The 26935-nt window shown below is 38.9% G+C and overlaps 1 protein-coding gene across 1 annotated transcript; it reads left to right on the top strand.

Moving 5' to 3' along the window:
• The first annotated feature begins 193 nt into the window (after nt 1-193).
• On the top strand, nt 194-26935 carry impact (impact RWD domain protein). Its single transcript, XM_084921108.1, has 11 exons — nt 194-370; nt 4096-4224; nt 4314-4366; nt 4493-4555; nt 4719-4804; nt 13168-13293; nt 13378-13472; nt 15400-15473; nt 16694-16784; nt 22636-22770; nt 26286-26935. Exons 1-11 carry the CDS (start codon nt 323-325, stop codon nt 26343-26345), a joined length of 960 nt encoding a protein of 319 aa, XP_084777234.1. The 5' UTR covers nt 194-322; the 3' UTR covers nt 26346-26935.

The raw sequence follows: 26935 nt of genomic DNA, 5'->3' as shown, positions 1-26935 counted from the left end.
CTGTTATTGCAAATAAAGAGTATGAATAACAAATAAATAAATAAAATTGATGAATCTTAACTGCTGTCTTAAATTAAAATAAAACCGAGAAGCTCTCGGTTTTTTATGTTCTTTCTTCTTACGATTTTATTGTTGTCCTGGTTTCAATGCAAAACCCGGAAGTTAAAATACGCAGACATGAGTCAATCTGCTTTGACCAGGAAGTAGTTTCTCAGAGCTGGGCGTCAACATATAACTCATGTACGTGTGTCTTATGAGCTTCGTAGTTTACTGAATAATCAACACATTTAATATAGGTGACACTTAGTCATGAGAAGAATAAATGGCGGATATCATAACTCCGGGGGATGATGGGGATCTTCAGGCTCAAGTAAGCAAAAAGTACTTCCTTTTTTAATCCTCAGAAAAAGTTAGGCAATCCTGTCAGTTTGTGCGAAATGTCTTGTTTGTTGTAATATTTTCAACTGGCCTGGTGAGAGCACGTAAGCCAAATGCGGTAGATGTAGAGCTGGCAGGTTGAACAAGCCTTGCTGTGTTATTTAAGATGAAAATGAATATACATGAGCAGCACATAAAAAAACTTGAATAAACATACATACACAGACACACACATATACTGAAGGTTGTTCCCAAGGTGTCTGGATTCATTAACACTTTTGGAAGTGATGTTTGAAGCGCAGCAGGTGCAGCAGGGTGCACAGAGGCCACACATCAACGCAAAGTGTCAAAACAGCAGAAAAAAAGGGAAAAAAGTGAACACCATCGCAGGCATACATAATTGAACTTTTTGTTGCTATACAGTTGTGTACCCACTGTCTTTATATTAGGGAAAGTAAACATTGGCATCTAAGTTGGGAATCATAAAGAAAATAATGACATATACTGTCTTGAGATCAATAACTGTAATCTCACAATAACACTGTTCTCTGAGACAATCATCTACATACATTACGACGTCTTTGTTTGTGTGTGTGTGTTATCATTCAGTTTACAGCTCAGATTTGCTGGAGTCCCATTGCTTTTCTTCACATATTCAAAGGGGACATATTGATACTTGTCTTATTTCATTAGATACACCTATTTAATGACTACTTAACACAAATATTTAATCAGCCAATCACATGGCAGCAATTAATTTAATTAGGTATTTAGACATGGTCAAGATGACTTGCTAAAGTTTCATCCTGAGCATCAAAATGGGGAAAAAAGGTGATTTGAGTGACTTTGAATGTGGCAAGGTTGTTGGTGCCAGATGGTCTGCTCTGAGCAGTTCAGTAACTGCTGATCTGCTGGGATTTTCTCACACAACCACTGCTAGGGTTTACAGAAGATGGTCTAAAAATGAGAAAATATCCTGTTCTCTCTGTGTGAACGTCCCTTGTGATGCCAGAGGTCAGAGGTGAATGGCCAAGCTGCTTACAGCTGATAGGAATGTAACTCAAATAACCGCTCATTAAAACCGAGTAATGCAGAAGAACATCTCTAAATGTGCAACACACCAACCCTGCAACATTCGGCTGGTGGGGTCAGAATAAAAGCCTGGATCCCTCCTGCCATATATCACAGTTCAGGGTGGTGGTGGTATAATGGTGTAAGTGAGATTTACTAGGCACACTTTGAGCCCCTTAGTGCCAATTGAGCATCATTTAAATGTTATAACCCCTTTATGACCACAGTGTACCCATCTTCTAACAGCTGCTTCCAGCAGGATAACGCACCATTTCACAAATCATCTCAAACTGGTTTCTTGAACATCACAATGTCACAAAATCAAATAGCCTTCAGAGTCACCACATCTCATCCAATAGTATCCACATCCTTTATGATGTGCTGGAACAGGAGAGTTGGTTGGATGTGCAGGTGGAACTGCGTGATACTGTCATGTCAATACACACTAAAATCTCTGAAGAATATTTCCAGCACCTTGTTTAAATCTGTTTCCCAAAGACTTAACAGAGTTATGAAAGCAAACGGGGTTCCGGCTTGAAACTAGCAAGGTGGAACTAATTAAATGGCTGCTGAGTGTAGATACTGTTACAATAATGGCTGCTCATATTAAGAAAGGCCAATAAGTATTATTATTGAGATCAATCTAAGTACAAGTAATCCCAGTGAGACAAAGGCCTTCTTAAAACAGCTCTAAGGACTCAGTTTACAGCGGGGCTGGCCAATTCAATTTCCCAAGTGGACACAATTAGGGCCTAATTTTAATATTTACTCTTACCAGTAGCATTTTATAAAGAGATAAAAATTAACATTGAAGTGAACTGAGTTCAGCTTTTTTGTGCAGCCCTCCGCAACAGCCCAATTTCCCATGTTGCCCCTTGGAAAAATTAATGTATGAGCAAGGATTCTCCTGCTATTATCATCTCAGACATACAGCTCTGCCCCTCTGATGTTCAAGTCTTCTTTGCCTGTCAAAAAGAAACTGACGTACGCAGAGTGGCATGAGAGCTGCAACAGCTAATTTATGGCCGAGGCCAAGCTGAGGAGCTGCTCCAGGTCCCAAGGTTATTCCAAGGTTAGTCCAGAAGAGTGTAAAAACAAAAACATTAATTTGAATATTCTTATTAAATACACTTCATCTTTGCCTCTTTCACTTGATAAGTTCCACCACAGTGATTAATGAAGTAGTGGTAGTCAGATAGGTAGGGAAAGAGCTATTTGGGCAATTTTATCAGGAAGTGAAAGGGGTGTGATGTATTTGTTCGGCCATTTCCCATTAACAACAGAGTTAGTGCTTTTGTGGAAGTATTTCCACTCTTATCAAAGCTTGCACAAGAAAATAAAGTGCCAGTATTATAAAATGTAACATTTTATAGAAATAGCTGAAAGTCTTTCATCATGTTGCAGATAGACTGTTTTTTATTTATCTACAAAGTCTGTGAAGATTATGTGAAAGTGAAAGTCAGCAGCAGCATTCAGCCCATTTTAGCAAAAAGTTCATATCTGCAAACTAGGTGGGTATTTGTGGCTCATGGCTCAAGAGTTGGGTGTTCGTCTTGTAATCGGAAGGTTGCCGGTTTGAGCCCCGGCTCGGACAGTGTCAGTCGTTGTGTCCTTGGGCAAGACACTTCACCTACCGCCTACTGGTGTTGGCCAGAGGGGCCGACGGTGCGATATGGCAGCCTCGCCTCTGTCAGTCTGCCCCAGGGCAGCTGTGGCTACAACTGTAGCTTGCCTCCACCAGTGTATGAATGTGAGAGTGAGTGAATAGTGGTATTGTAAAGCGCTTTGAGGGCCCCGAAAAGCGCTATATAAATGCAATCCATTATTATTATTATTTTTTATGTATTGTATTTTAGCCTTTATGTTAAATTAACTGTTTCCTAGATCTTTCAATAAACATAATGTACAGATGCAAGCATGGCATTTCTCTTACTATCTTACCATCTTGGAGACAAAGCGAGTAAGGATATTTCCAAAAACGAAAAACAAATGCTTTAAACTTCTCCTCCTTCGGCTTCTCCGTTAGGGGTCGCCACAGCGGATCATCTCCTTCCATCTCACCCTATCCCTATCATCATTTTCTGTAACGCCAACTCTCTGTATGTCCTCATTCACAACATCCTTGAACCTTCTCTGAGGTCTTTCTCTTTTCTCCTGCCTGGCAGCTCCATGTGCAGCATCTTTTGTCCAGTATATGCACTATCCCTCCTCTGCACATGTCAAAAACCACCTCAGCCTTTCCTCTCTTAGTTTGTCTCCAAACTGTTTGACCTGAGGTGCTCATGTACTCATTTCTAATTTTGGCATCTTCAGCTAGCATGTCTGACACAGCCTCCTGTCTTTTTGTCAGTACCAAGACCACACTCATCTCCACCCACTCCACCCTGCCTGCACTCTGTGCTTCACCTCTCCTGTGCACTGTCTGTTGCTTTGGAAGGTTGACCCCAGGTATTTAAACACTTTACTGCCTCTACTCAAGGGGTAGTTAATGCTTTTTTGAAGTACCTCTGTGAATCAAATTAAATGTCGGTTACACACGGATTAAATAAAGTGAGTGAAGCTTTCTGTGCATCCATGGTCCAAAGAATGACCACCGAGTCTGATATGATTAATCTAATTGCTTTGTTGTTCTTCGTTCTCTCTTAGATTGAAGAGGTCGAGGCTTTGTCTTCTATCTATGGTGATGAATGGTGTGTGATTGATGAAGCATCCAGGATATTTTGCATTAAAATATCCGCCGACTTGGAGGAGCCAAAACTGACAGCGTGTTTGCAGGTGCAGAAAATTGCATATTAGTCACAAGTGTCCATCATGCATTTTTGTTTGTAATGCTGTTCTGATTTTTTTTCCCTTTTATTGATCAGATAATTCTCCCACCTGATTATCCAAGCGCAGCTCCGCCCATATACCAGATCAAGTAAGTCTGATTTGCCTTTCAAATTTAATATGGAAGAGATCTGATGATTTGAAAGAACAGCATCCCACTCAACGGCCCACTCCTACTCCTACTCAATAACCCTGTGTTTGTTCTCGGCTGTTGTAGTGCAGTGTGGTTGCGAGGCCCTGAGAGGGCCAAATTGGCAAACAGCCTGGAAGACATCTATGTGTGAGTGCCTTTCATAATTTTTGACTTCATGAAGAGATACCGTAGAGGGATATTAGCCACATCAAAAGCTTTCATTGTCATTGTTTTCCATGATTTAATATCGCTGTAGTTTACATGCCTCTTATTTGACCCACCCTCACATAAAAATATTTCATTTTTATAGGGAGCACGCAGGGGAGAGCATCCTCTATCTGTGGGTAGAAAAAGTTAGAGATTTCCTCGTTGAGAAGTCCCAGAACTCAGAAACAGGTGAGGTGTGAAAAAAGGAAATTCCCACTTGAGGTCACACTTTATGGCCATTTTTAATGACTCGGAATAACACCTGACAGACCTCCTCAGTCTTGACCTCTCCAGAAGTGCTTTGTTGAATTCATAGAGTTGTAACTGTAGACATTTTAGTCTCAAACTCTCAAAATAATTATATTTACACCCTGGTACAAAAAGTAAATAATTTCCGCCTTGATAGTGAATGCACTTTGGTTAGTTTTTATATAATTCATCCATGGGAACTATGTTAAGTTGTGCAGAATTAAGGATGTGGCCACTTTAGGTTACAGGGGTTTCTTCATGTTCTTGTATGGTTTTAATAAAAGATACTAAGGAGTCAGCAGTTCAGTTTATAGTGTCTTTCTGTGAGTGTGTTGTTTTGGTTTAGTTTGTATCCCTTAGCTGTAAAACACTGGGGTATCCGGTCGTTAAGTCTGACGTCACTAGCCGTGTCTGGGCCTAAACTCCGCTGCAGGTCCATAAATCAAACGATCACTATGGCATTACTGAGAGTTGAAAAACTGTCTAAAGTCTTTCATCTTTAATAAAATGATCAGCGTTCTGCTCTACCAGGTGTAACAATTGAGTTTAACATCCAGGCATCCATGAAAACGGAATTTATGACATTTAACGGAGTTAGAAGTTAGCAGGAAGTTAGCTCGCTAGCTTCTATCTAAATACAATATAGCATGTCCTGACTGCGGGGTTTTGGAAACAAATTAAAACGTACAGCTCTGTTATCACTTCCAACATAAATGAAGACAGAAAACTAAACAGCAGTGACGTTTGTAGGGTTACTGAAGTTTGGCTAGCTGGTATATAATGATGTGCTACGTGACCGCTAGCGACACAGCTATGTTAGCATAATATAAACAAGCTAACTTTTTTTCCACTCGATAAAAGTTAACGTGAGTGCTCTCGGTGGTCAGGAACAAATGTAATCGCATGGCAGGATGCTGTAAAAGAATCAAACTTCAGCCAGGAGAACAACTGAGATAACCCATCCACAATACGAGGTTAGTCGTTCATATACTGCTTGCATGGGCTGGGCTGTAGTTACATCCTAAGGTTTTTTATAAACTGAGCTTAAATAAATGATTAGCGGTAATAAAAGCCGAGGGAGGTCAACAGTGATCACTGACTGTTTTAGGAGCTTTTTGAGATTAAATAGAAGAAAATACAAAACATTAAACATGTTAACAACACAAAAGCCATATTAAACGCAGACTACTTTAGACCCGGAAGTAGGATTCGTCATCACTTAACGACCGGATTGTTGTCACCCTGCTGACACCCAAGTTTGAGAATGCTTTAGCTTCAGCTAATAACTCACCAGTGCTAACATATCATTAAACTGTGTTCACATATGTTAGAAAAAAACAAACAAGCAAAATACAACAAAGTAAAATAACCACTAAGGCCTCAGTCACACAAGCCTCTTGACCTGCTGGCAACTACAGAGAGCAATGTGCATTCTCTAACTGGTTGGCAAGTTATTGCTGGAAATGAGAGGGTGCTGCCCCAGAAGCCTCCTTGTCATTGCTTTGGTTGACAGGGGCCAATATTTGGTTGACAGGGGTCACCTGCCAGTCTGTAGGACGGTGTAATTAGGGCCTTACCCACTGGTGGCATTACAGCAGCTATGTCAATCTTTTATTTACAGTCTGTGTGTATACACTGTCTCCTGTAAACTTGCACGTGATTCCTGAATACATATTAAAGGACTGAGGCTTAACAGTCTCTATATACAAACTGATGAAGTTAAAGGTGTAAAAACGACACTCCATGTGCTGGATTATAGAGTTAAATGACCCTCCTGGGCTGCTTCACCCAAACAAGCTGTATCATTTATTGCTTTTTTACAGCATATGGGTTGCGTAGGTTATTTTTGGTGAGACATGTTGGATAAATTGACTTTGAAATATCACATTTCAAGCTTACATTTCTTATTTTATCCTTGCATGTATCTATCCTTGACAGAACTGTACTTCTTTTTTTCTTGGCTTTTTTGTGTTATCTCATTGACTAGTTGTCTACATAGTGTAGTGGTTTACACATTCACAGGAAAAGTCATGTCAGGAAGGGTACAAACTGCCAAATCAAACATGTGGAGCCACCACATGAATAAGTGAAAGTAGCTGAAAGTAGCTCACTGTGTTATTAATCTGTCAAGTGGTGGCTGCGACTGATAAATTAGAACAGAATAGAATAGAATAGATCTTTATTGTCATTGTTCACAAAACAATGAAAAACCACTCAGCGGCTCTAAAGCTCTTTCACAACAAAAGACAAACAGCCTGCAGTATAAACATAAAATAAATAGAAATAAAGATAAACACAGTGAGGTAGTACATACAGAATAACACTGCACGGTGCAAGAGATGCGAGTAAGATGCTTAAAACTAAATTTCCAGATATTAGAGGACAGTCTATTCTTACTGAATAAGAAAGAGTTTTTTTAAGGTGCTGATTTTGGTCCTGATTGATCTGAATCTCTTCCCATAGAGCAGAGGGAAGAACAGATGAAGTCTGGTTTGGGTGTGGTACATTATAAAACAACAGGCTTTTCTTTGGAGTCAAGAGTGGCACCGATAACACATTCTGCCACCCTCACCACCTGTCGCAAAGCCTTTCTGTTCTCTTCTATGCAGCTGACGAACCACACTGTGCAACAGTAGGTCAGGTGAGCGTGCTTTAACTTCCCCAAGAAGTAAAACCTCTGTTGGGCCTTCCCCACCTGATGGGAGATGTCTGTGGTCCCGGTGAGGGCAGCCGAGATGCAAACATAAAGGAACTTAAAGCTTGCTAACCTCTCTATTTCTTTGTGTGGCAAAGGGCAGAGTGATCAGTGTGTTTCAGAAGTCCACTTTGATTTCCCTGCTATTTTTTCTTGTGTTTAGGTCCAGATTATTGGGATAATATCAGTGTGTGAGATGCCTGACCTCCTCCCTGCAGGCTTTTTCATCACTGTCATATATCAGATGGTGGTGTCATCATCAAATTTTATGTGTCAATGGGAGAGCAATCAGGAGTGAACAGCGAGTAGAAGAGGGGGCTGAGAACCCACCCCTGTGATGTGCCAGTGTTCAGGATAAGAGTATCATCCATCCTGACATTCTGGGCTCCTTTGCTCAGGATGTCCAGTAAACACATGCACTACTAACAGCCTAAGCTTAGGTTTGTGAACCTGAGGGATAACTATATTTACAGCTGAGTTAAAACCCACAAACTGTGTAAGAGCTGTGTGGAGAGCTGTGATGACTGCATCTTATGTTTATAATTTTTCTTGATATGCAAACTGGTGTGAGTCGAGGTCAGCAGGGATGGCTGCCTTAATGCGAACAAGGATGAGTCTCTCAAAGCATTTATTTATAGTGGGGTTTAGAGCAAGTGGGTGACAGTCAATGAGGCAGTTCATTTGACCTTTTCTTTGGACAAACTTTTTGGCAGTGGGTTTAGAAAAATGTCAGTTTCAGTCTTTCCAAGGACTTGTTTACACGATAATCCACACATTGGACGGGATCTAGACCACTGATTACCAGCAGGTCAGTTATTGGATCAACCCACTTACCCACTTGATGCTTCTTCTTTTCTGTTAGAACACACCTCCGTTCCTAAGACAACTGTCTAGTGCGGTCTAAAGCTGTGATAAGATGAGCAGAAGAGGCCTGTAGGGGCATTAAAAACTCCTCAAGACTCTGAGTGACTGCGCTGAATTGAGATCGATATCAGTGTAATACCTTTGGTTACCCCGGCAGAGTCTTTTGAAGTGTAAAAAGACGTAAAGGTTCTCAAATTAAAGATTCTCTACAAGTGTCACACCGAATCAGATTTTCAGAAGGGGGCTTTCTTGTCTGTCTCACTTATCTAGCGCTGAGCAGCATCTATTATTGAGGCAGACGGTCTCTTTTGAGTAACAAGCTTGAAAAATATTAACTGTCCTCCCCATTGTTGCGTGTCATAATTCCCCTTTCTGCAATTCATGTGGTAATAAGTATAACTGGTCACAGCACTTCAGCTCAGGAGCGGGATTGACAGCTCATTCATTCAAAAGACAGAGACATTGTGCGCAAGAGGAAGAGGGGGATGATGAGTCTGAAGATGTACACTTCACAGAAAAGGAAATGAAAAGTGGGTAAACATGAGAAAAGGCATGAAAAGTACAGACAGAATATTGTTTCTGATGATGAAGTTTGGATTCATTAGATCGCACAGGAGGAAAAAAGGTAGAAAAACAGAATTTATTCTTCTAAATATAGAACATTTTAATGATTTGTAATTTTGTGTGTGTGGTTCTGTCCTGTTTGTGCTGTGTGCAGGCATAGAGTAAATATTGTGAACCTTTATTAGCGTAAAACATGCTAGATCCATGAGCAGCTCAACTTTTCCATTTCTTCTCTTTATTCTGGTCCCCTAAGATTTGTTAGCTTTTATTTCCCTGAAAAATATACTTCTACTACACACACAAACGCACATATTAAAGTCTGTATTTGCCTTCTTATCAAATCCTATTAGGAAAAGACACACACACACACACACACACACACACACACACACACACACACACACACACACACACACACACACACACACACAAACAACGATGGATTAATTCTACTAAAAAGTATTGTGTATGCCAAGCCTGCTGCAGCAAATCCTCTGTGCCACAGACCCCTGTTGTTGACAAGGTTGTTTTTTTTAGTTCCCTTTAAAGGTACGTGCTTTTTATGACAATTTTGCATTTGCATATTTTCTCCAAGGAAATGAATTGTAGCTGATATACTCTTACAAATACTAGAGTGAGTCACACTATTGCAATTGGTGACATGTTCCACTGTCTGTTTTAAGTAGTTCATGCGTACAGAATACTCAAGAACACCTAAACAAAATGTGCTAATCCACAGCTGAAAATAGTGCAACACACAGAGTTCTATTGTTTTTTTAGAGTTAAAAATAACTTCCAAGATAAATATTAGTGGATGGAAAAAAACAAAGTAGAGAACTTCTGCTCCGGTATGACCACATGCTTCATTCAGTCAGACTTATTTGGCATTGCTGAGTTTAGCATCAGCTGAGTGGTAAAAGAAAATGAACAAGAGCAGCTACTTTACTACCACTAACCTCTTTAAATGGATAACTGCAGGAAGATGTAGGTCATTATATCAATAACAGGAGGAACATTTTCAAGTCAAATTTTGAAATTAATTTAAATGTATAATTATAAGCTTGTAATGATTTTAGTCTTAAGGCTAGTTAGGCTTAGAAATAATTAATTGTGATGATTTGTACCATAGACATATGTATTTTAATGCTTTAAGTAATTAGTTCAGTTTATTATCCATTCAACAATCTATATTTATCTCGATGTGCAGCTTACAGTTAATTATCACAGAGTGATAACGGGTCTAACTACATAAATATCTGCCTAATGGTTTTTATTTTGTCAGTTCTGTGTGCTGAAGAATAAAGAACCTATAAGCGACATTGTTACCTGCACTGACTGCTAATGCTTGCAGCTTGAGACTGCAGCTTTTTTACATGTAGGTGCTCTCACGCTAATGGAAAATTCACAGTGTGTGAAAAACATAAGCACGGTGCTCAGAGAATTCAGCTGCACTTACACTAGATGACACGGTCGTGCATTTGAGAATGACCTGAGTCTGAAGCATAGACTGTACAGGGAGTGCAGAATTATTAGGCAAATGAGTATTTTGTCCACATCATCCTCTTCATGCATGTTGTCTTACTCCAAGCTGTATAGGCTCGAAAGCCTACTACCAATTAAGCATATTAGGTGATGTGCATCTCTGTAATGAGAAGGGGTGTGGTCTAATGACATCAACACCCTATATCAGGTGTGCATAATTATTAGGCAACGTCCTTTCCTTTGGCAAAATGGGTCAAAAGAAGGACTTGACAGGCTCAGAAAAGTCAAAAATAGTGAGATATCTTGCAGAGGGATGCAGCAATCTCAAAATTGCAAAGCTTCTGAAGCGTGATCATCGAACAATCAAGCGTTTCATTCAAAATAGTCAACAGGGTCGCAAGAAGCGTGTGGAAAAACCAAGGCGCAAAATAACTGCCCATGAACTGAGAAAAGTCAAGCGTGCAGCTGCCAAGATGCCACTTGCCACCAGTTTGGCCATATTTCAGAGCTGCAACATCACTGGAGTGCCCAAAAGCACAAGGTGTGCAATACTCAGAGACATGGCCAAGGTAAGAAAGGCTGAAAGACGACCACCACTGAACAAGACACACAAGCTGAAACGTCAAGACTGGGCCAAGAAATATCTCAAGACTGATTTCTCTAAGGTTTTATGGACTGATGAAATGAGAGTGAGTCTTGATGGGCCAGATGGATGGGCCCGTGGCTGGATTGGTAAAGGGCAGAGAGCTCCAGTCCGACTCAGACGCCAGCAAGGTGGAGGTGGAGTACTGGTTTGGGCTGGTATCATCAAAGATGAGCTTGTGGGGCCTTTTCGGGTTGAGGATGGAGTCAAGCTCAACTCCCAGTCCTACTGCCAGTTTCTGGAAGACACCTTCTTCAAGCAGTGGTACAGGAAGAAGTCTGCATCCTTCAAGAAAAACATGATTTTCATGCAGGACAATGCTCCATCACACGTGTCCAAGTACTCCACAGCGTGGCTGGCAAGAAAGGGTATAAAAGAAGAAAAACTAATGACATGGCCTCCTTGTTCACCTGATCTGGACCCCATTGAGAACCTGTGGTCCATCATCAAATGTGAGATTTACAAGGAGGGAAAACAGTACACCTCTCTGAACAGTGTCTGGGAGGCTGTGGTTGCTGCTGCACGCAATGTTGATGGTGAACAGATCAAAACACTGACAGAATCCATGGATGGCAGGCTTTTGAGTGTCCTTGCAAAGATAGGTGGCTATATTGGTCGCTGATTTGTTTTTGTTTTGTTTTTGAATGTCAGAAATGTATATTTGTGAATGTGGAGATGTTATATTGGTTACACTGGTAAAAATAAATAATTGAAATGGGTATATATTTGTTTTTTGTTAAGTTGCCTAATAATTATGCACAGTAATAGTCACCTGCACACACAGATATCCCCCTAAAATAGCTAAAACTAAAAACAAACTAAAAACTACTTCCAAAAACATTCAGCTTTGCTATTAATGAGTTTTTTGGGTTCATTGAGAACATGGTTGTTGTTCAATAATAAAATTATTCCTCAAAAATACAACTTGCCTAATAATTCTGCACTCCCTGTATATAAAAGAAAGACATGGCCACTGTACCTTGGGACGACAGCTTTGGCCACCAACACCTTGGTGTTTGAAATTCAGATGCAACGGGCAAATGAATCTATGAAAAACTGACCAAGAGGGCTTTATTGTGCTGCCTGACTTCTTCTTTTTGCAATTAGAGGTGATGCGTCATACAGCTCATTTATAATAAATACAAGTTTCAAGCACTTGTACATTTGTACATGTTTCAGGCCTAAAAGCTACATGCTTCTTATAGATACATCTTATGGTTTATTGATCAGATTGGTGGGGAAGAACAGAAACATCTTTCCTAGTATTTTTAAAAAGAGCATGCCCTTTTCCAAAGGCTTTCCAATTGATTTTGCTTAACAACCCATCTGGCTCACCATGGTTGTTATTAATGCATCGCTGGTTTGATATTTTCATGGGATTTGTTTACAATTACAAAAATATAGACAGGTAACAAAGCTTATTCTCTAAAATCCCAACTTTTGTTGAAGGATACTTAAATATTAATGCTAGCAGACTTTTCAAAGAGCAGATTTTATTAACTGCTATGATATCAGCTTGCTATGATCAAAAGCTGAGGGAAGGTCATGCATGCATTTAATTTTGGCACATTTATTTATGATTGTGTTGAAAGACCGCGTATAAGACATGATCTATATGTGCATAGATTATCAGCTGATGAAGGCTGTCCTCACACATGGCACACCTTTGTTTCCATAACAACAGGGTTCTAATGTCAGCACCTTTAGATCGGCTTTTGGTGTTTGATCTCTCGACATTGGCTTGTTTATTAGATGTTGTCAGATGTGTTGTAATTAATTTGCAGTCACATCCTTCCTGTTTTATCGATGGCACTTTACTCAGTCACGTTTACAGTATTCTGGTTGAAGATTATATTAGCATTATCATGCATTCACATACCAATGTTAAGGTTATGTAATGGTAATTTGGCGATGATTTGCTCAGTAGGTGTCATTTCAGTGCCAGGCACCCTGAGACTACAGACAGCTCGGTGAAGACCTTTACAGGCATCAGGGATATAAAAAAACAACTTTCTTATTAATATGACATAACATTTATTATATTACCTCCTTCAGTGGAAGAACCAGAAAAAGTGAACATGACGGCTGAGAAGGATGTCGATGATGATGAAGACATTCCAGATCTCAGCAGTCTCAGACTGAATACAGAAAATGTGCACCTCTTCCTGGAACAGGCAAATGGTAAAAGCACATTTTAGTCTACGATGGCATCATTTCTGACAAAATCAGTCTCTGTCTTATTACGGATAATATTTTATCTTGTAGATGAGGAGTTGCCTCCAATTAAACATGGAAACCCGATCACAGACCGACGCAGTACCTTCCAGCCCCATTTGGCGCCTGTGGTGACTCCCAGACAGGTACAGCATGGAAATGAGCATAATAAAAAATGATATGCATAAAAAGATGGAGCTCCAACAGTGTACAGTTTGAATTTTGTGCCTCGTTTTTTTCATGAATGATGAATCCTCTCTGCAATCAACAATTCATACAAAATTCAACAGAAATACTTGATGAGTGGAAGATAATTTATATCTGAAACATCATCTGGTTCCTTCCTGCATGCTAATCTCACTCTCTGAGTCTCTGGTAACATACCAGCTTATCTTAAAAGCTTCCACCTGCTGTGAATTGTCATTTGTATAAAAATATTTACGCAGACAGCTGTCCTCTTTAGAGGACATAAACCAAATAGACGAAGAGCTGGACATCATTTCCATAATTTTATATACTGATCTGGAAGTGACTGATTTCATTTATAGATATAAAGAAAAACAAATTGGGCACGTAATTAGTTTTTTTCAACTTCAGTATAGCCTATTTTTTTGTTCTTCTAAATTGGTCAGTACTAAATGGCATAAGATAAAAAGGCTTTCATTGTCATTGCATTAAGGAGTGAGACTCCCGGTTGGTGCATATGAGAAAATATGATATTAAAAAACATTGAGGACTCCATAAAACCACTTGCACACAATATAAAGTGCTAGAGCCAATGAAGTCCCAGAGTCAACAGAGTTTCCAGTCTGCAGTAACTATTGCACAAATCTAATCTGAACTTATTTACTGTTTCTGTGTACTGTGATTATCTGCAGTTGTGTCCTCTAGGGTCATTTGACCTGTATAAATATATATATATGAATATATCAGTAATCAACCCACAGTATCCATAATGAAGTCACCCGTTGGTGAACCTGTTGTGCTGCTTTCACCCTTTGCATTTTGGTGTTATGGAAATGGATGTGACCAGTGACGGTGGATTTGACTGGGTAACTGAGGGACACTGTACACTCATATGGTGGCAGCTTGTAACTTTTAAGGTAGCCCTGCCTTAAAGCACACCCTGCTTTATCTGAAATTTTTAGACTAATGCGGACCATGATGTCTAAAATGTTGTATTTAAGAAGACTTGAGACTAGCGATTAACTCATTCCGACAGCATTTACAGAGGTCATCGATTAAATGGGTATATCTGTGAAGGTTCTCAGTCATCCAGGTCTTCGTAGTCAAAGGAGCTTGGAAAGAAAAGCGTCTGGACTTCTTTAAGTTGCTTGAAGACGTTTCACCTCTCATCTGAGAAGCTTCTTGGATGAGAGGTGAAACGTCTTCAAGCAACTTAAAGAAGTCCAGATGCTTTTCTTTGCAAGCTCCTTTGATTAAATGGGTAATTTAAGCAATGACCCCCTTCGCCCCCTTCTGGTCATTAAAGGGAGTGCAGGTTTAAGGCACAATGCCGTCATCTTTCAGAGCTGAAAGCTACGTCTGTCTGTTACATACAGCGTGTTAACTGTTTTAGAGTAACTTCTGAAGTGTTGCTGTAGCCTTTGCCAGCACAGAAGACAACTGGCTAAATATGGTAACTAACTCGAAGGTGACACGATGGTGACAGCACTACAAAAATGGAACAGGCAGGGGAGGCATGAATTTAAAGCCAATTTTTTGTCACACTATAGTCAAGCCTCAGTCAAGCCTTTCAGTGTCTGTTTAATTAATACATGAGGTGATTTAGCCTCATAAACAGTTGAGTAATGCTGCTTTGTGCATTAGTCAGCACTGTTAGACAGCATGTTGACTTGACAAGTTGTCATCTGCACAAATACAGCATCATTTTTAGTCTGACCTTCTTTTGGACATCACTGCTGTTTTAGTATGCCTTCAATCAGGATTTTAGCATGAAAGCAGGTTGCAGCTAACACAGTGCTGAAAAGGAGATGCCTTGCTTCAGCAGTAAAGTCAGTGTAAATGCATCTGAGAGTGACATTTCATTACTCCCCACATTATTTGTTACAGGTTAAAATGGTCCTGGAGAAGCTGTACGAAAACAAGAAGATTGCCAGTGCCACTCATAATATTTATGCATACAGGTTAGTAATGTCACATATCGCTTATATAGTTGCTAAAAAAATGTATAAACCCTTTGTAATGCTTGGATTTCTACACTGATTATTCAAAATGTGTGGTTTGCTCTTCATCTAAGTTGTAATTATAGACAAACACATTCACACTAAAGTAGTAACAGACAAGCAGTTACTGTTTGAGTGTGGGTTGGAAAAATAATGAACCACTGTGCTAAAGACTGCAAAGTCTCAAGTGTTCCAGTAGATCAGATAAGATTGGGAGTGTGATTTGTAGACTTGTCCTTCTCTAAATGTAAAGAATGATGATGTGATGTAAACCGTGCCTTGAACATGAATTTCTCTGAACCTTAGAAGTGACATTATAGAGAAAGCATTTCTACTGCCCTGTGAGTTTTATATTCCACAGTTTGAAAAACTGCTGCTTTTCTTAGCAGTGGATCACAGCAGGAGCACAATATGGAATCCTATAAGAGGCGTAAAAGAAAGCAATTGTAACAGTAAAGCACCTTCAGAGATCTGTACAAGAAAAATAGTGAATAAGAATTTTCTAAATAGAGGAAGACCACAAAAATGTTGGGAAATTCAGCAACAAGCTTATGATGAGCTCATGATGAGACAGACAAATAGAACTAAATCAAAAAAACTAAATGAAATGACTTTGTGAACTTAGAAAAGCCTTAGTTTAAATATTTGTTAGCTGGGTAGCAAAATTTTACTACAACTTGCCTGATTAATGATCGATGAATGTGTTCATTAAGACTGAGATATCTACATGACTGTGAGCCAGCTGCTTTCAAATCCTTCTGTGTGTTTATTGTAATATCTTCACTGATTCTCCTCACACGTAGCATCCGTACGATAATACTATACTAAAATCAAACATTTTCAAACAATAAAAACTAAAGTGAAACAGGAAAATCTATTCTGGAAACCAGCTGAAACTGATCTGAACTAAAATGTCACGACGGAGTACCACAGCGTGGACCTGCTTTGATATTTCAAGGCCTGCACGTCTTGCAATCACTGAATTTAAAATTGTATCAAGCTAATTTTTCTCTGAGAATTGAATGGCAGCTTATGAAAGGTTGGCTGATTCAAAAAGGCAATTACCCAAACAGCTTCAATGGGAAAAGAATAAAATTCAAGCTTTTGGATGGCAAGTGAGGGTCCAACTTAAAAGATGTAGCATGACTTGTCAGTTCAATCGAATCTGTTGTCTGTTGTAGGATTTACTGCGAGGACAAGCACAGTTTCCTGCAGGACTGTGAAGATGACGGCGAGACAGCCGCGGGGGGGAGATTGCTCCATTTACTGCAGGTTATCATTTCATTTAAAAAATACTGGCTTTGGTCCAACAGATAACTCTTTCAGCTTCATACCAAAACTGCATGTTATGTTTGTTAAAAAGGTAAAAATCCCCAAAGAACTCGTCAGTTAGCCAAAGCTGAATGCACAAAAGCGTCCGCCCAGTAATGGCAGCCACATTGTTAAATGTGCTGGCTGCCTTGAGCTTTCCTTTGGCTTTTGCATTGCTTAATTGGAGTCTGTGCTGCCCTGTTTATTTTCACAGTATGCATAATTTAGTTTATTTCTAAAGGACACTGACAGTTGTGTCCGATTTACATAGCCTTGCATATAGCTGAAGCTAATACCCAACACCAGTCCCTTGATGGGCATTAATGATTCAAGCAGTCAAAATTACATGCTACCACTTACAGTTTAATATGGAAACTGCTGTGATTTTGCAGTTAAGATTGTTATCAGTAAGGCACACTCCCACAATATCAACCTAAATGTTTTTCAAATGTAATGCACGCACTTGTAGACATATAGTATGTTAGTGGTGATAACCACCACTTATTAATATCATATTTTGCAGCATGAATTGGAAACTTGACACTTTTTTCGTATTTACTGGCATTCAAAATAAGTTACTCTTAATGAGGGTAGCTGTTGTGACAGTTTTGACAGTTTATGTCACACCACCAAAGCAGATTAGGCCTTTTTGTTGAAAATTATAACATGTCACAGCGGGAAAGGCATAAGTGCGAATAATATAAATAAAAAACACGGCCGAGTTACATTTGGCTTCTCCAGTTCCAAGGTCCTGGTATTGTAGCCTATATCCTCTGTATCAGTAAACAATGGGGGCATTTTTGGGTGAGGTGTTCTGAATATAAAGACAGATTTGATGTCATTAAGTGGTTTGAGGGTATTTTAATGTATTTTATGATTTATTTATATAGTGCCAAAACATAATCTTAATTTTCACGACACACCTTATATTGTAAGGTAGACAATGCTACAACCTTGCTAGGAGAAGCTGACGGATCCAGCGATCCAGTACGAGTGGCACTTTAAATTGGTGTGGAGAAAAAAATACTCCTTTTAAACAGGCAGACATCTCTGGCAGAAGGTGGGTAAGGCATCTGCAGTGACCAGTTGGGTGGTGAGAGAAAGAGAAGAGAACAAAGAGGAGCACAGAGAGACCGTGATCAACAAACAGAAAAAAAAACACACATCAGAGAGATTAGTTAATGACATGCAGTAGAGCCATCAACAGTGAATGCATGTGTAAACGAGTTGGTCAGTGCATTATGGTAGATTCCTTAGCAGACTGGGAACATCGCAGGATATTTGACTTTAACCTAAACTGTGAAATTAGCCTAATGAATGAAGGTTCTACATCTATTTCTGCTTCTCACAACAGCAAGTAAGCCGGCACTCCTGAAAGCAGAGAGCTTTATTTTCATATTATAAGGCATTTTGAGGTATAATGGAGGTTAGCATCATAAACAGTACTGTTTGTACTTTGTCAGAGAGCTTTTAGGACATACTGACATATATATCATAGCCGTGAATCCTCAAAGTAACAATTTTCAGCATCATTCTGAAACAGGATGCTCCTAATTTTAATGATAATGTTTTTTTTAATGCCTTTCAGCTTAATGGACAATAAGGATTATAGAAATGTCACAGCTTATTGAGCATGCTAGTCTCTCTTGTTGGTATAAAAATGTTTATACACTGAATGCTAGGCCTTATTTTAAATTCTGTTGCAGTTTCTTATAGCACACCTGCCATTTTTTATTGAAATGACTTCATTTATACTTTTAATAGCACTTTTTCTAACACCTTTTCAGTCCTACCACTCAAAGTGCCTTATACTGTGAGCGTTTAATATAAGTATAATCTGTATTCCTATCACATACACACACAAACAGTAATGTATCAAGGGCATTGGCATTCAGGACACTGACATTCAGAATGGAGGAGCCCAGGATCGAACCACTGACCTTCCAGTTATGGCCTTAAACCACAGCCAACTGTATAGGGAGGAAGAAGTATTAATTCAGTTTTGTGAAAAGCAACCCTTCTAATAGATTAAGTAAGTAATCTACTGACGGTGTCACATAAAGCTTTAAGATTATGTATTCAAAACTCCAGTGAAAATCAATTCAGGACGTTCATAAAATTCAGACTAATGTCCATAACAGAGCGTCAAAACTGCGTCTCTTTTAAATTAGACAGGCTATCTAATGAATTTCTTTGAGCCTGTCAGGGTTGATTTTGAGACACTGAGATGATGTGATGTGGAAATACTGAAGCTGCCAGTCTCTAAGGCAGAGCCGAACATCGATTCAGAGAAGTGTACTTGCTGAGAAAAACAGAACTGAGATTGTTTTGTGTGGGGATGTGACTGCAGTAGTATAAACCACGCTTCTAATGTTTAAATAGTGTTTAGGTTTCCTCCACTGGGAGCTATGGTCCCACTATAATAATTTCACACAGTCATTAATCCTTTTATTTCAAATATCAAAGAAGCCCTTGTCACTGGGTTTTACTGTCAGATGGCCCTATGATTCACACACACACACACACCCACATAACACTAAAATGTGTTATTGTCCACACAGTTTTTGTTTCCCTGTAACGTTGAATGAAAGCCAGTAAAAGGTTTGTGACCAAACAAAAAGTTTCCTATAACACAAAGCTCAGCAGTGACTTGTAGTAGTTGTGTCATTACTCATTACTCCTAGGTGCTGCGTCGTGTCAGAGCTTTTCCAGATGAAATCCATGACTCGTGTCAAAGTTCATTTTCATTCATAGGATGACAGCAGTCGCCGCTGCCAGTGTGGCCCTGTTAGAGAGATAAATCACTGTGAAATGGTGCATTGGATTATTGGTGTGGATATGTCAGAAACTGAGATCTGCTACACTGAATTCAGATGAATCAAGCGCTCATATGTTCGCTTTAAAAACTTGCTCAGCCAGTCTTTGCTTTAAATTATCTTTTAAATGCTGAAAGAATTCAAAGAAAATCTAATTTACCTGCATCTGTGTTATTATATGTTCTGTATTTGCTATCAAGGAAGCGCATTAAGCTTTATTTCTTCTATTCTAAAGCTTTCTCGACACCAACAGAGTGTAGCTATAATCAATATAATAATCTATATATTTATATTGAAAATAAGCAAGAGAATAATGTGAGTGATACAAGAGTGCTTCATAGTGACAGATCCAATTTTACAAGGGAGGAAAGAAGTGCTATGTGGCTCTGGAGGCTGATCTGATACAAAGTGATGTATGAATGGGGGTGAATGAGACTTGCTGTGCAAAGTGCTTTGTGTGCTCACATAGTAGAAAAGCACTAGGTAAGAACCAATCCATTAACTATGATGCTAGATATTACGAGGTGCAAGTAAAAGCTAAGCTGCAGAGGAAATATTTTTTTAGAGTGGAAAGAAAGATCATTCTTCAGTTAGGGAAAATGGTTGCTTCACTGCATAGAAATACCAGAATACAGGAACTTGTTTTTTATGCACATTGGAAAAATTAGCAGCTCTGTAATTCTTATCATTGCTCAGTGGAGCAATTTAGCAACTTTAGGCTCACTATTGTCGTTTGTACTCGTGCTCTCCTTGGGGTCTTTTACATGCATGAGCTAAAAACAGATTGGTCCCTTCTCCCTTCTCAGCATTAAATGGTAGCAGACACACTGAGCAACTGGCTGCTGATCCTCGGATGATTAGGCAACATTTAGCAGGTTAAGATGGTAGAAATGAAAAACAGTGTTAAAGAAAAACCGACACATGACTCCAAATTGCTAATGTTTGCTAACAAGATCACCAAATTAACTTCCATATCAGCGACAATATGTCACAGTTTTTATTAATTTTGACCTTTTAAAACTAACTTATTTATACATTTGGTACATTTAAGGTATCGTGCACTGTTGACTTACAGCGACATGGTTCTGAGTTAGAGCCTTGGCCGAGCGCAGGGGCAGCTTTACAGCTCCTCTTCAGTTTCTTTCATCCAAACAACGCTAGGCTAATTTTGCTGTCACTGTGTCCTTGACCAACGACTGGCTCACATCAGAGGTTAGTCTCCAGGTGCTGCATGGATGCCACCCACTGCTTCTAATATTCCTAATAGTAAATTGGGAGAATGATAAAGGAAAATCAGTGCTTTTAATCCTAAAACCAGATTCAAGCTATCAGCCTCCTCATTTTATAGATTTCTTTTCTAACTCGCGGGCATGAGAGCAGATTTAAGAAATCAGGTAAATTCCTGTAGCTGTCTGACCTGTAACTGGATCTGCTGTCCTCCATCTTTCTGAGCAACACAGTGATTAATCTTCTACTTGCAACACTCTCAGCATAGTGAGCAATTTACATGAAGAGCTTTTCCCAAATCTATTTTCCTCTAATCTCATTCCTCTTCATAAGGCTTTCTTCCCATTTCCTCATTTAGATGTGTGCACGCTCACAGTGAATGTGGAAGTGTGTGGCGATGAACAAAAGTGGGATCTTATTGATAGAGCTGGCAGTCAGATGTGGATGACTCCCTTCAAATGACAGATTGCTTTTTGTGTGTGTGGCAGTGCAAAGTAAAGTTCTCCACTTCATTTTAAGACCACAGTCTGGTGTTTTGGGAAATATGCCTTTTGCCATTTACTGGGAATTTCATTAATCTCAATTTAATCTTTGTGCGCTCAGAACTTAAGAGTTGCAGAACTTGAAGAGGAACATGGGGAAACAGTCTCAATTAAAAAGAAAAACAATCTTAAGGCTTTTCCTTTTTTATATATTTATACATTTGTTATATTGCACACATCCGGTTCAAAAGTCATCACATTAAGACATAGCCATATATCAATACATGACACACATCTTATTTGCAAACAAACTTTAGAGATATGAGAGTGCACCTTTGACGTTTCTGGCTGCTCCTGTAAAGCTGCAGTAGCATTTTTTTTTTTCCTTTTTCCATCTGGAGGTACCAAGATGACAAACTGTAAACAAACTGTAAACATAAAACTGTTATTAGACTGGTAGAGAGAGAACAATTAAATATTGAACTTACCGAATAAGGCTAATATTCACTCTTTTTTTATGGGGTTTTAGTTTATGGCAAATCCCGAGGGGAACAATGCACTCGTTGGCTGCCAAGTACTTCACACATTTGCCAAATTCATGTCTGCAGTTTGGTACTGGTTCAAGGCAGGTAGCGCTGCAAAAAGCTACCTGCTGCAGCTGGACTTGACAGTTTTTGACAGGAAAATCAAAGCAATCATGTAAAAGGTGCCAAAATGCTTTTTATAGTTGAGCGTTCCAGCACAGCAGGGTGATAATTATCCATATGTTCATTGCAGGGTGCAATGCCATTCATGTAGATGTAGACAGTTGATTTATTGTACTTTTTCTGAATGGTCTTTTAAACATTTCTATTGTTATGATATTTTATTGCTTAGGAAACTGTATTATTTCAGTTTTTTGAGATGATATTTAGTTTTATTGTGGTTTTTATTTCATTTGTATTTGAATAGAATATTTCAATTATGTGATTTAATGAATTAATTGAACATCAAGCCCTTCTGTTTCTGTCCTAATGTAAGTTAACTGCGTCCTTAAACCACATATTGAACACACGAAATTGAACGTAAAATAAATCTCTGTCTAACTCTAAGAAATTACACCACAAATACATACATTTTAGATTTATAGGTTATTGGCTTTAGACTGGAAGCTTAGTCAGATGCATTTCATGAAGATTCATCTGTTTATTATAAATCAAATATAGTGTAAAATATATCTGATGCAGTTTGAAAATAGCTATCAAAGCTCTCAGCCAGCTCATTTTACACGTTTATTTCTCACAACAGATCCTGGACGTGCGTAATGTCATGGTGGTCGTGTCTAGGTGGTTCGGGGGCATTTTGTTAGGTCCCGATCGCTTCAAACACATCAACAACTGTGCTCGTAACATCCTGGTGGAGGAGGGATACACTGCCTCTACGGTGAGACACACTCTGAGCCTTTTACACATTGCTCTGTCATCTTCTGCTGACACATCATCAGTCAAATTTGACTTTGCTGCCAGTTTTCTGATGCAGGAGACTACCTGGTTTCTTGTAGTTTAATTGACTTACCACCCAGTGTTCCTCCAATTATCTGGAAACAAAGAGATTGACTGCAGGCGAGGTTTTGCCTTTCTGGCATCCAAAGCAGAGTCAGAATGCTGGGGTTGTACTGTTACACAGTATAGTTACAGTGAGACATCAGTTTATTACAAAGTGTCTGGTTGCAACATGTTCTGGAGATCAAACACGCTTTCACCGGCCTGAAGTTAGGTCCAGTCTGCTTTGAAGTCGCCTTTGTGTTCTCCAAAGTTATTCCATTGATACATGATTGACCTTTGAGTGGCTGCAACAGATAGATTAAAGGTACTGCAAACCTACATTTTTAAAAGTTTGTCGTTCTTCCAAACCCCATCAACTCACTGTAAAAATCAGCACTTTATTTTATTCCCTTCCTGACTGCAAAGTCCCAGTTCCCACTGGATGTAAAAGCCAGACTCTGTGACAACTTATTAGAATTTGCTGCCTGTGGAAGGAGAACTTAACACCTCTGCAGAATCACTCCATTTCATGAAGTCTACTAAAAATTTACATAAGAATTTAAGATGATTAGATTGGATTGAAAACAAACACTTTATTTTTAGAACATGTGAAGTATGTCTCAAAACTATTTTTATGACATTCAAATAACTTAAGTCATTCAAACCTAATAAAAATCTAGAACAAGGGTCCTCCCACAGGCCAGTGCCAGAATTCATGAAAACTATACCGCTTTGTACTGTACTTCATTCAACCATTTCTATAGTAAGACACAGGAGTGGAGCATTGTAGACATTCGTCCATACATACTAAGCTTTTTTAATATTTCCAGATTTGGCTGGTGTGACGAAATACAAGTCATCTTACTTACGGTTAAAAAAACAATAAAAATGACTTTTATCAACATAAACCTCCACAATTTTAATGGACAAATTGCAAATATAATTAAAATTAACACTTGCACTTTGAAACATGAAAGTAATGTCATACCATACATTTTTTAACACTAGTAATACACTGCTGCTTTCAAACTGTGCCCTCTGAAACTCAAGCACCAGGTCATTATAATGATCTCTGTTCAGGTTGTACTGTGCTGCTAAACAGATACATTAAACCCAATAATGTATCTATTAGGCAGCACCAACTTGACACTCAGTTACCAAAGCTTTGAGGATCCCTGATCTATATAAGGGAGGGACATGAATGCATTTAAGGAGGTTTCATCCTTGTTTTTAAAATTGGCTCTGTTTAAATTGAATTAAAAAAAGAATATCAGCTTGAGTTTAACATTGTAGCCTCTTCAATATCTCGTACTGAGGTGTATTTGTGATTACCTCATGAGCTCATATATGACATTCTTATTTTTCACTGTGCATGAGTATTATTCAATCAGAATCAGAATACTTTATTAATCCCGAAGGAAATTATAGGTTACAGCAGGGAGCACGCTAATGGCGCATGCGCACTTACAAAGAAACCTTCTGACCAAACTTTACACAAACATCACAGTAGGAAGGCATGTCAGAGAGGTAGGCTGATAGGAAAAAACAACAAAAATACATAACATGAGGTGAGAGGAGGAGAAAAAAAAACTCCACTCAGACTGAGCACCTAATGGGAGAACAGTTTGAGAACAGAAAGAATACCCCAGCACAAAAAGCACATGACTGTCAATACACCATAGAAACACAAGACAGGCAACAGGGGTGGGTACAGGTAAGCGAAAGCTGGTGTAGACAGCGCATCCGGTCCTCCAGCATGTCTGCGCTGGTCCAGTCGACCCGCCATCTGCCCCGGGAGGGAACAAGCATCAAAGGCGTTTGATCATTCACAAAACCACATATTTTTCCAGTTTCTTTAACTGAATCTATAAAAACAAATGCCATAATTAACAAAGATGATTCCTAAAGAGCTGTTAGCCTGATAATTCTTTGGAAATCACTTGGCATGGTGTGCTGTGTGTCCTCAGAAAATTGAAGAAAACTGAAGGATAAAAGTGGCAGGCCTAAAAAAAGATTTTTTATTTTTATTTTTTTAAATCAGATGAGCAGTATCTGAAAGCCATTACGAAATAGGAAGAAATTCAGCAAAGACTTGACACAGGGCCTGAGAGATGCTTTGCTGAAGTCTCATCATCGACAGGGTGGCTGACAAGAAATTATTCTTAGGAAACAGGAAGAAAAAGCTGAGGTTCACCAAATTATAAGAACTTGACTGAACATCAGTGGCAACAAATTTTGTACATGTTTAAATCACTGTACCCATTTTGCATTTTCCTAGCAAAATGTAATGTAAAAATTTTTGCACAGCACTATATTTCACTAAATATGGAGAAATTTCACAAATGTCCCCTTGGCGGTAGGATGGATTGTTTAAGTCAGATTCATCTCAAAGACATGATGAATTTAAAAAAATGTCACATTAACCTCAGAGTAGCCGGTTATTTTCTGTGCCGTGTCTTCTCAGCTACAGCCTCATAACGTCCCTTTAACTGATAACTGTTAAGAATTTCCTGAGTCAAGCTTTAATGATGGGTTGATGTGTATATAAAAAATAAATTTAAAAAACAGGACCTGAACCCTTGAGGCACACTTATTTAATTTCGTCTATGAAGATATGTTGGTGGAAATCTGGAACTTTTTATTCTTTGAGGAGGAAACAGTCAGTCCCTGAAATCAGTGTCCCAGGGCTCCTTTTAACAGTGTACAGCCTTTACAAAAGTCAGCATACTTACCCAACAACCAATGAGACAATATCGAATGGGAGAAAATCATTTTTGGTAAGGTGAGTGAGATCAGTTTTGCAAAAGCTAAATCCAAAATTGCATAAAGTCTCTGAATACCTGGATAGGATTTGATTTATGAGAAAAAGAGACGACAGTTTAGAGGGGGAAAAAAGAGCTGAATCAGTCTCACACCTGAGGAGGAACAGGTCACTGCCGGTTACTTTGCAGTATGTGAGTCACTTATTAAAAATGGTATCAAAGCAATTTCCTGCTGTATAAAGCTCTGCGCCAATATGAAAAACAAACTCAGACAAAATTGATGCATCAAGACAGACTCAGTGAACATTTGTTCACCCTGTACTATGTAACAGAGGTTTCAGAGTTCTCTACAAGTTGGCAGTCTGGATTGCCAGACTAATAATTAGCAGAGGATGTTTCCTAAAAGTACTTAGGATGGCAATGTTTTGTTTGATGCAATTACAGGAATACATTAAAACAGCATGGTGCATGTCAATCAGTACATTGCAATTTGCACATTTGCAAACACAGCGGGAGTTTTAGGCAAAAGAGTTTATCATGAGCTGTAAAGAAGCACTCAGATATTAAGCACGGAAAAAGCTCTGGCACCATTAAATAGAGTGCTAATGTAACACAATCATTCTTTCTCTAATCCTCCCCTCTTGGTTCACAGGATGAGGCCAACAAATCAGGACTAAAGACCAAAAGGCCAAAAGGCAAGAAGACAAAGTGAATTTCAGAAGAAAAATGAAGAACTTTTTTCAAGCACACGTTCAGTATTTGATGTCGAATTCAACGAAAAGCTCGTTTTTAGAAAGAGATGTGAGATGTGTCTTAGAAGACAAATGGTTTCTAGCTATTTAGTTTTCATTCAAGGTCATAAAATATCATCTGGGATTTCAAAATGACGTCTCAGATAACTGCTTTAACTCTGGAATGTATATTTTTATATTTAGTTTAAGAAGCCTTGAAATAAAATGTGTACAGTTCACATTTCATTAAAACAAATTATGGGGATTTGTGCAATGATCATGACTTTGAATGTACCCCACATCTGAAGATTCTTGATCCACGTCTGAAGAATACACCAGTATTTTTAAATCCTCGAATTACTATTTTTTTTTCTTTTCTGCATGCACTCCCACTATTTTTTAAATTGTAATGCTCCATCATGATGGAGATACAGTAACGAGGTTGTCCCTGCAAGCCTTAAATTCATTTCCCTGTTGAATCTGCATCTCAATAGCGATCTTTCACAAATCATTTCATCGTTTCCAAGAAATAAGATCATACATCACTGCTTAATAAAATGGAGTTTACTGA

Source organism: Perissodus microlepis, chromosome 23 (assembly GCF_051167445.1).
Source record: "Perissodus microlepis isolate ML-2025 ecotype Zambia chromosome 23, ASM5116744v1, whole genome shotgun sequence".
Lineage (NCBI taxonomy): Eukaryota > Metazoa > Chordata > Actinopteri > Cichliformes > Cichlidae > Perissodus > Perissodus microlepis.
Note: the sequence above shows the minus strand (reverse complement) of the source record. Positions and strands in the feature narration are given on the sequence as shown.

Excerpts from the sequence above, each read along its gene's own strand:
- impact (XM_084921108.1), top strand. The coding sequence starts at position 323 with ATGGCGGATATCATAACTCCGGGGGATGATGGGGATCTTCAGGCTCAA. Across the intron at positions 4,367-4,492 it reads CCGCCCATATACCAGATCAA|TGCAGTGTGGTTGCGAGGCC; the intron begins GTAAGTCTGATT and ends CGGCTGTTGTAG. Across the intron at positions 22,771-26,285 it reads AGGGATACACTGCCTCTACG|GATGAGGCCAACAAATCAGG; the intron begins GTGAGACACACT and ends CTTGGTTCACAG.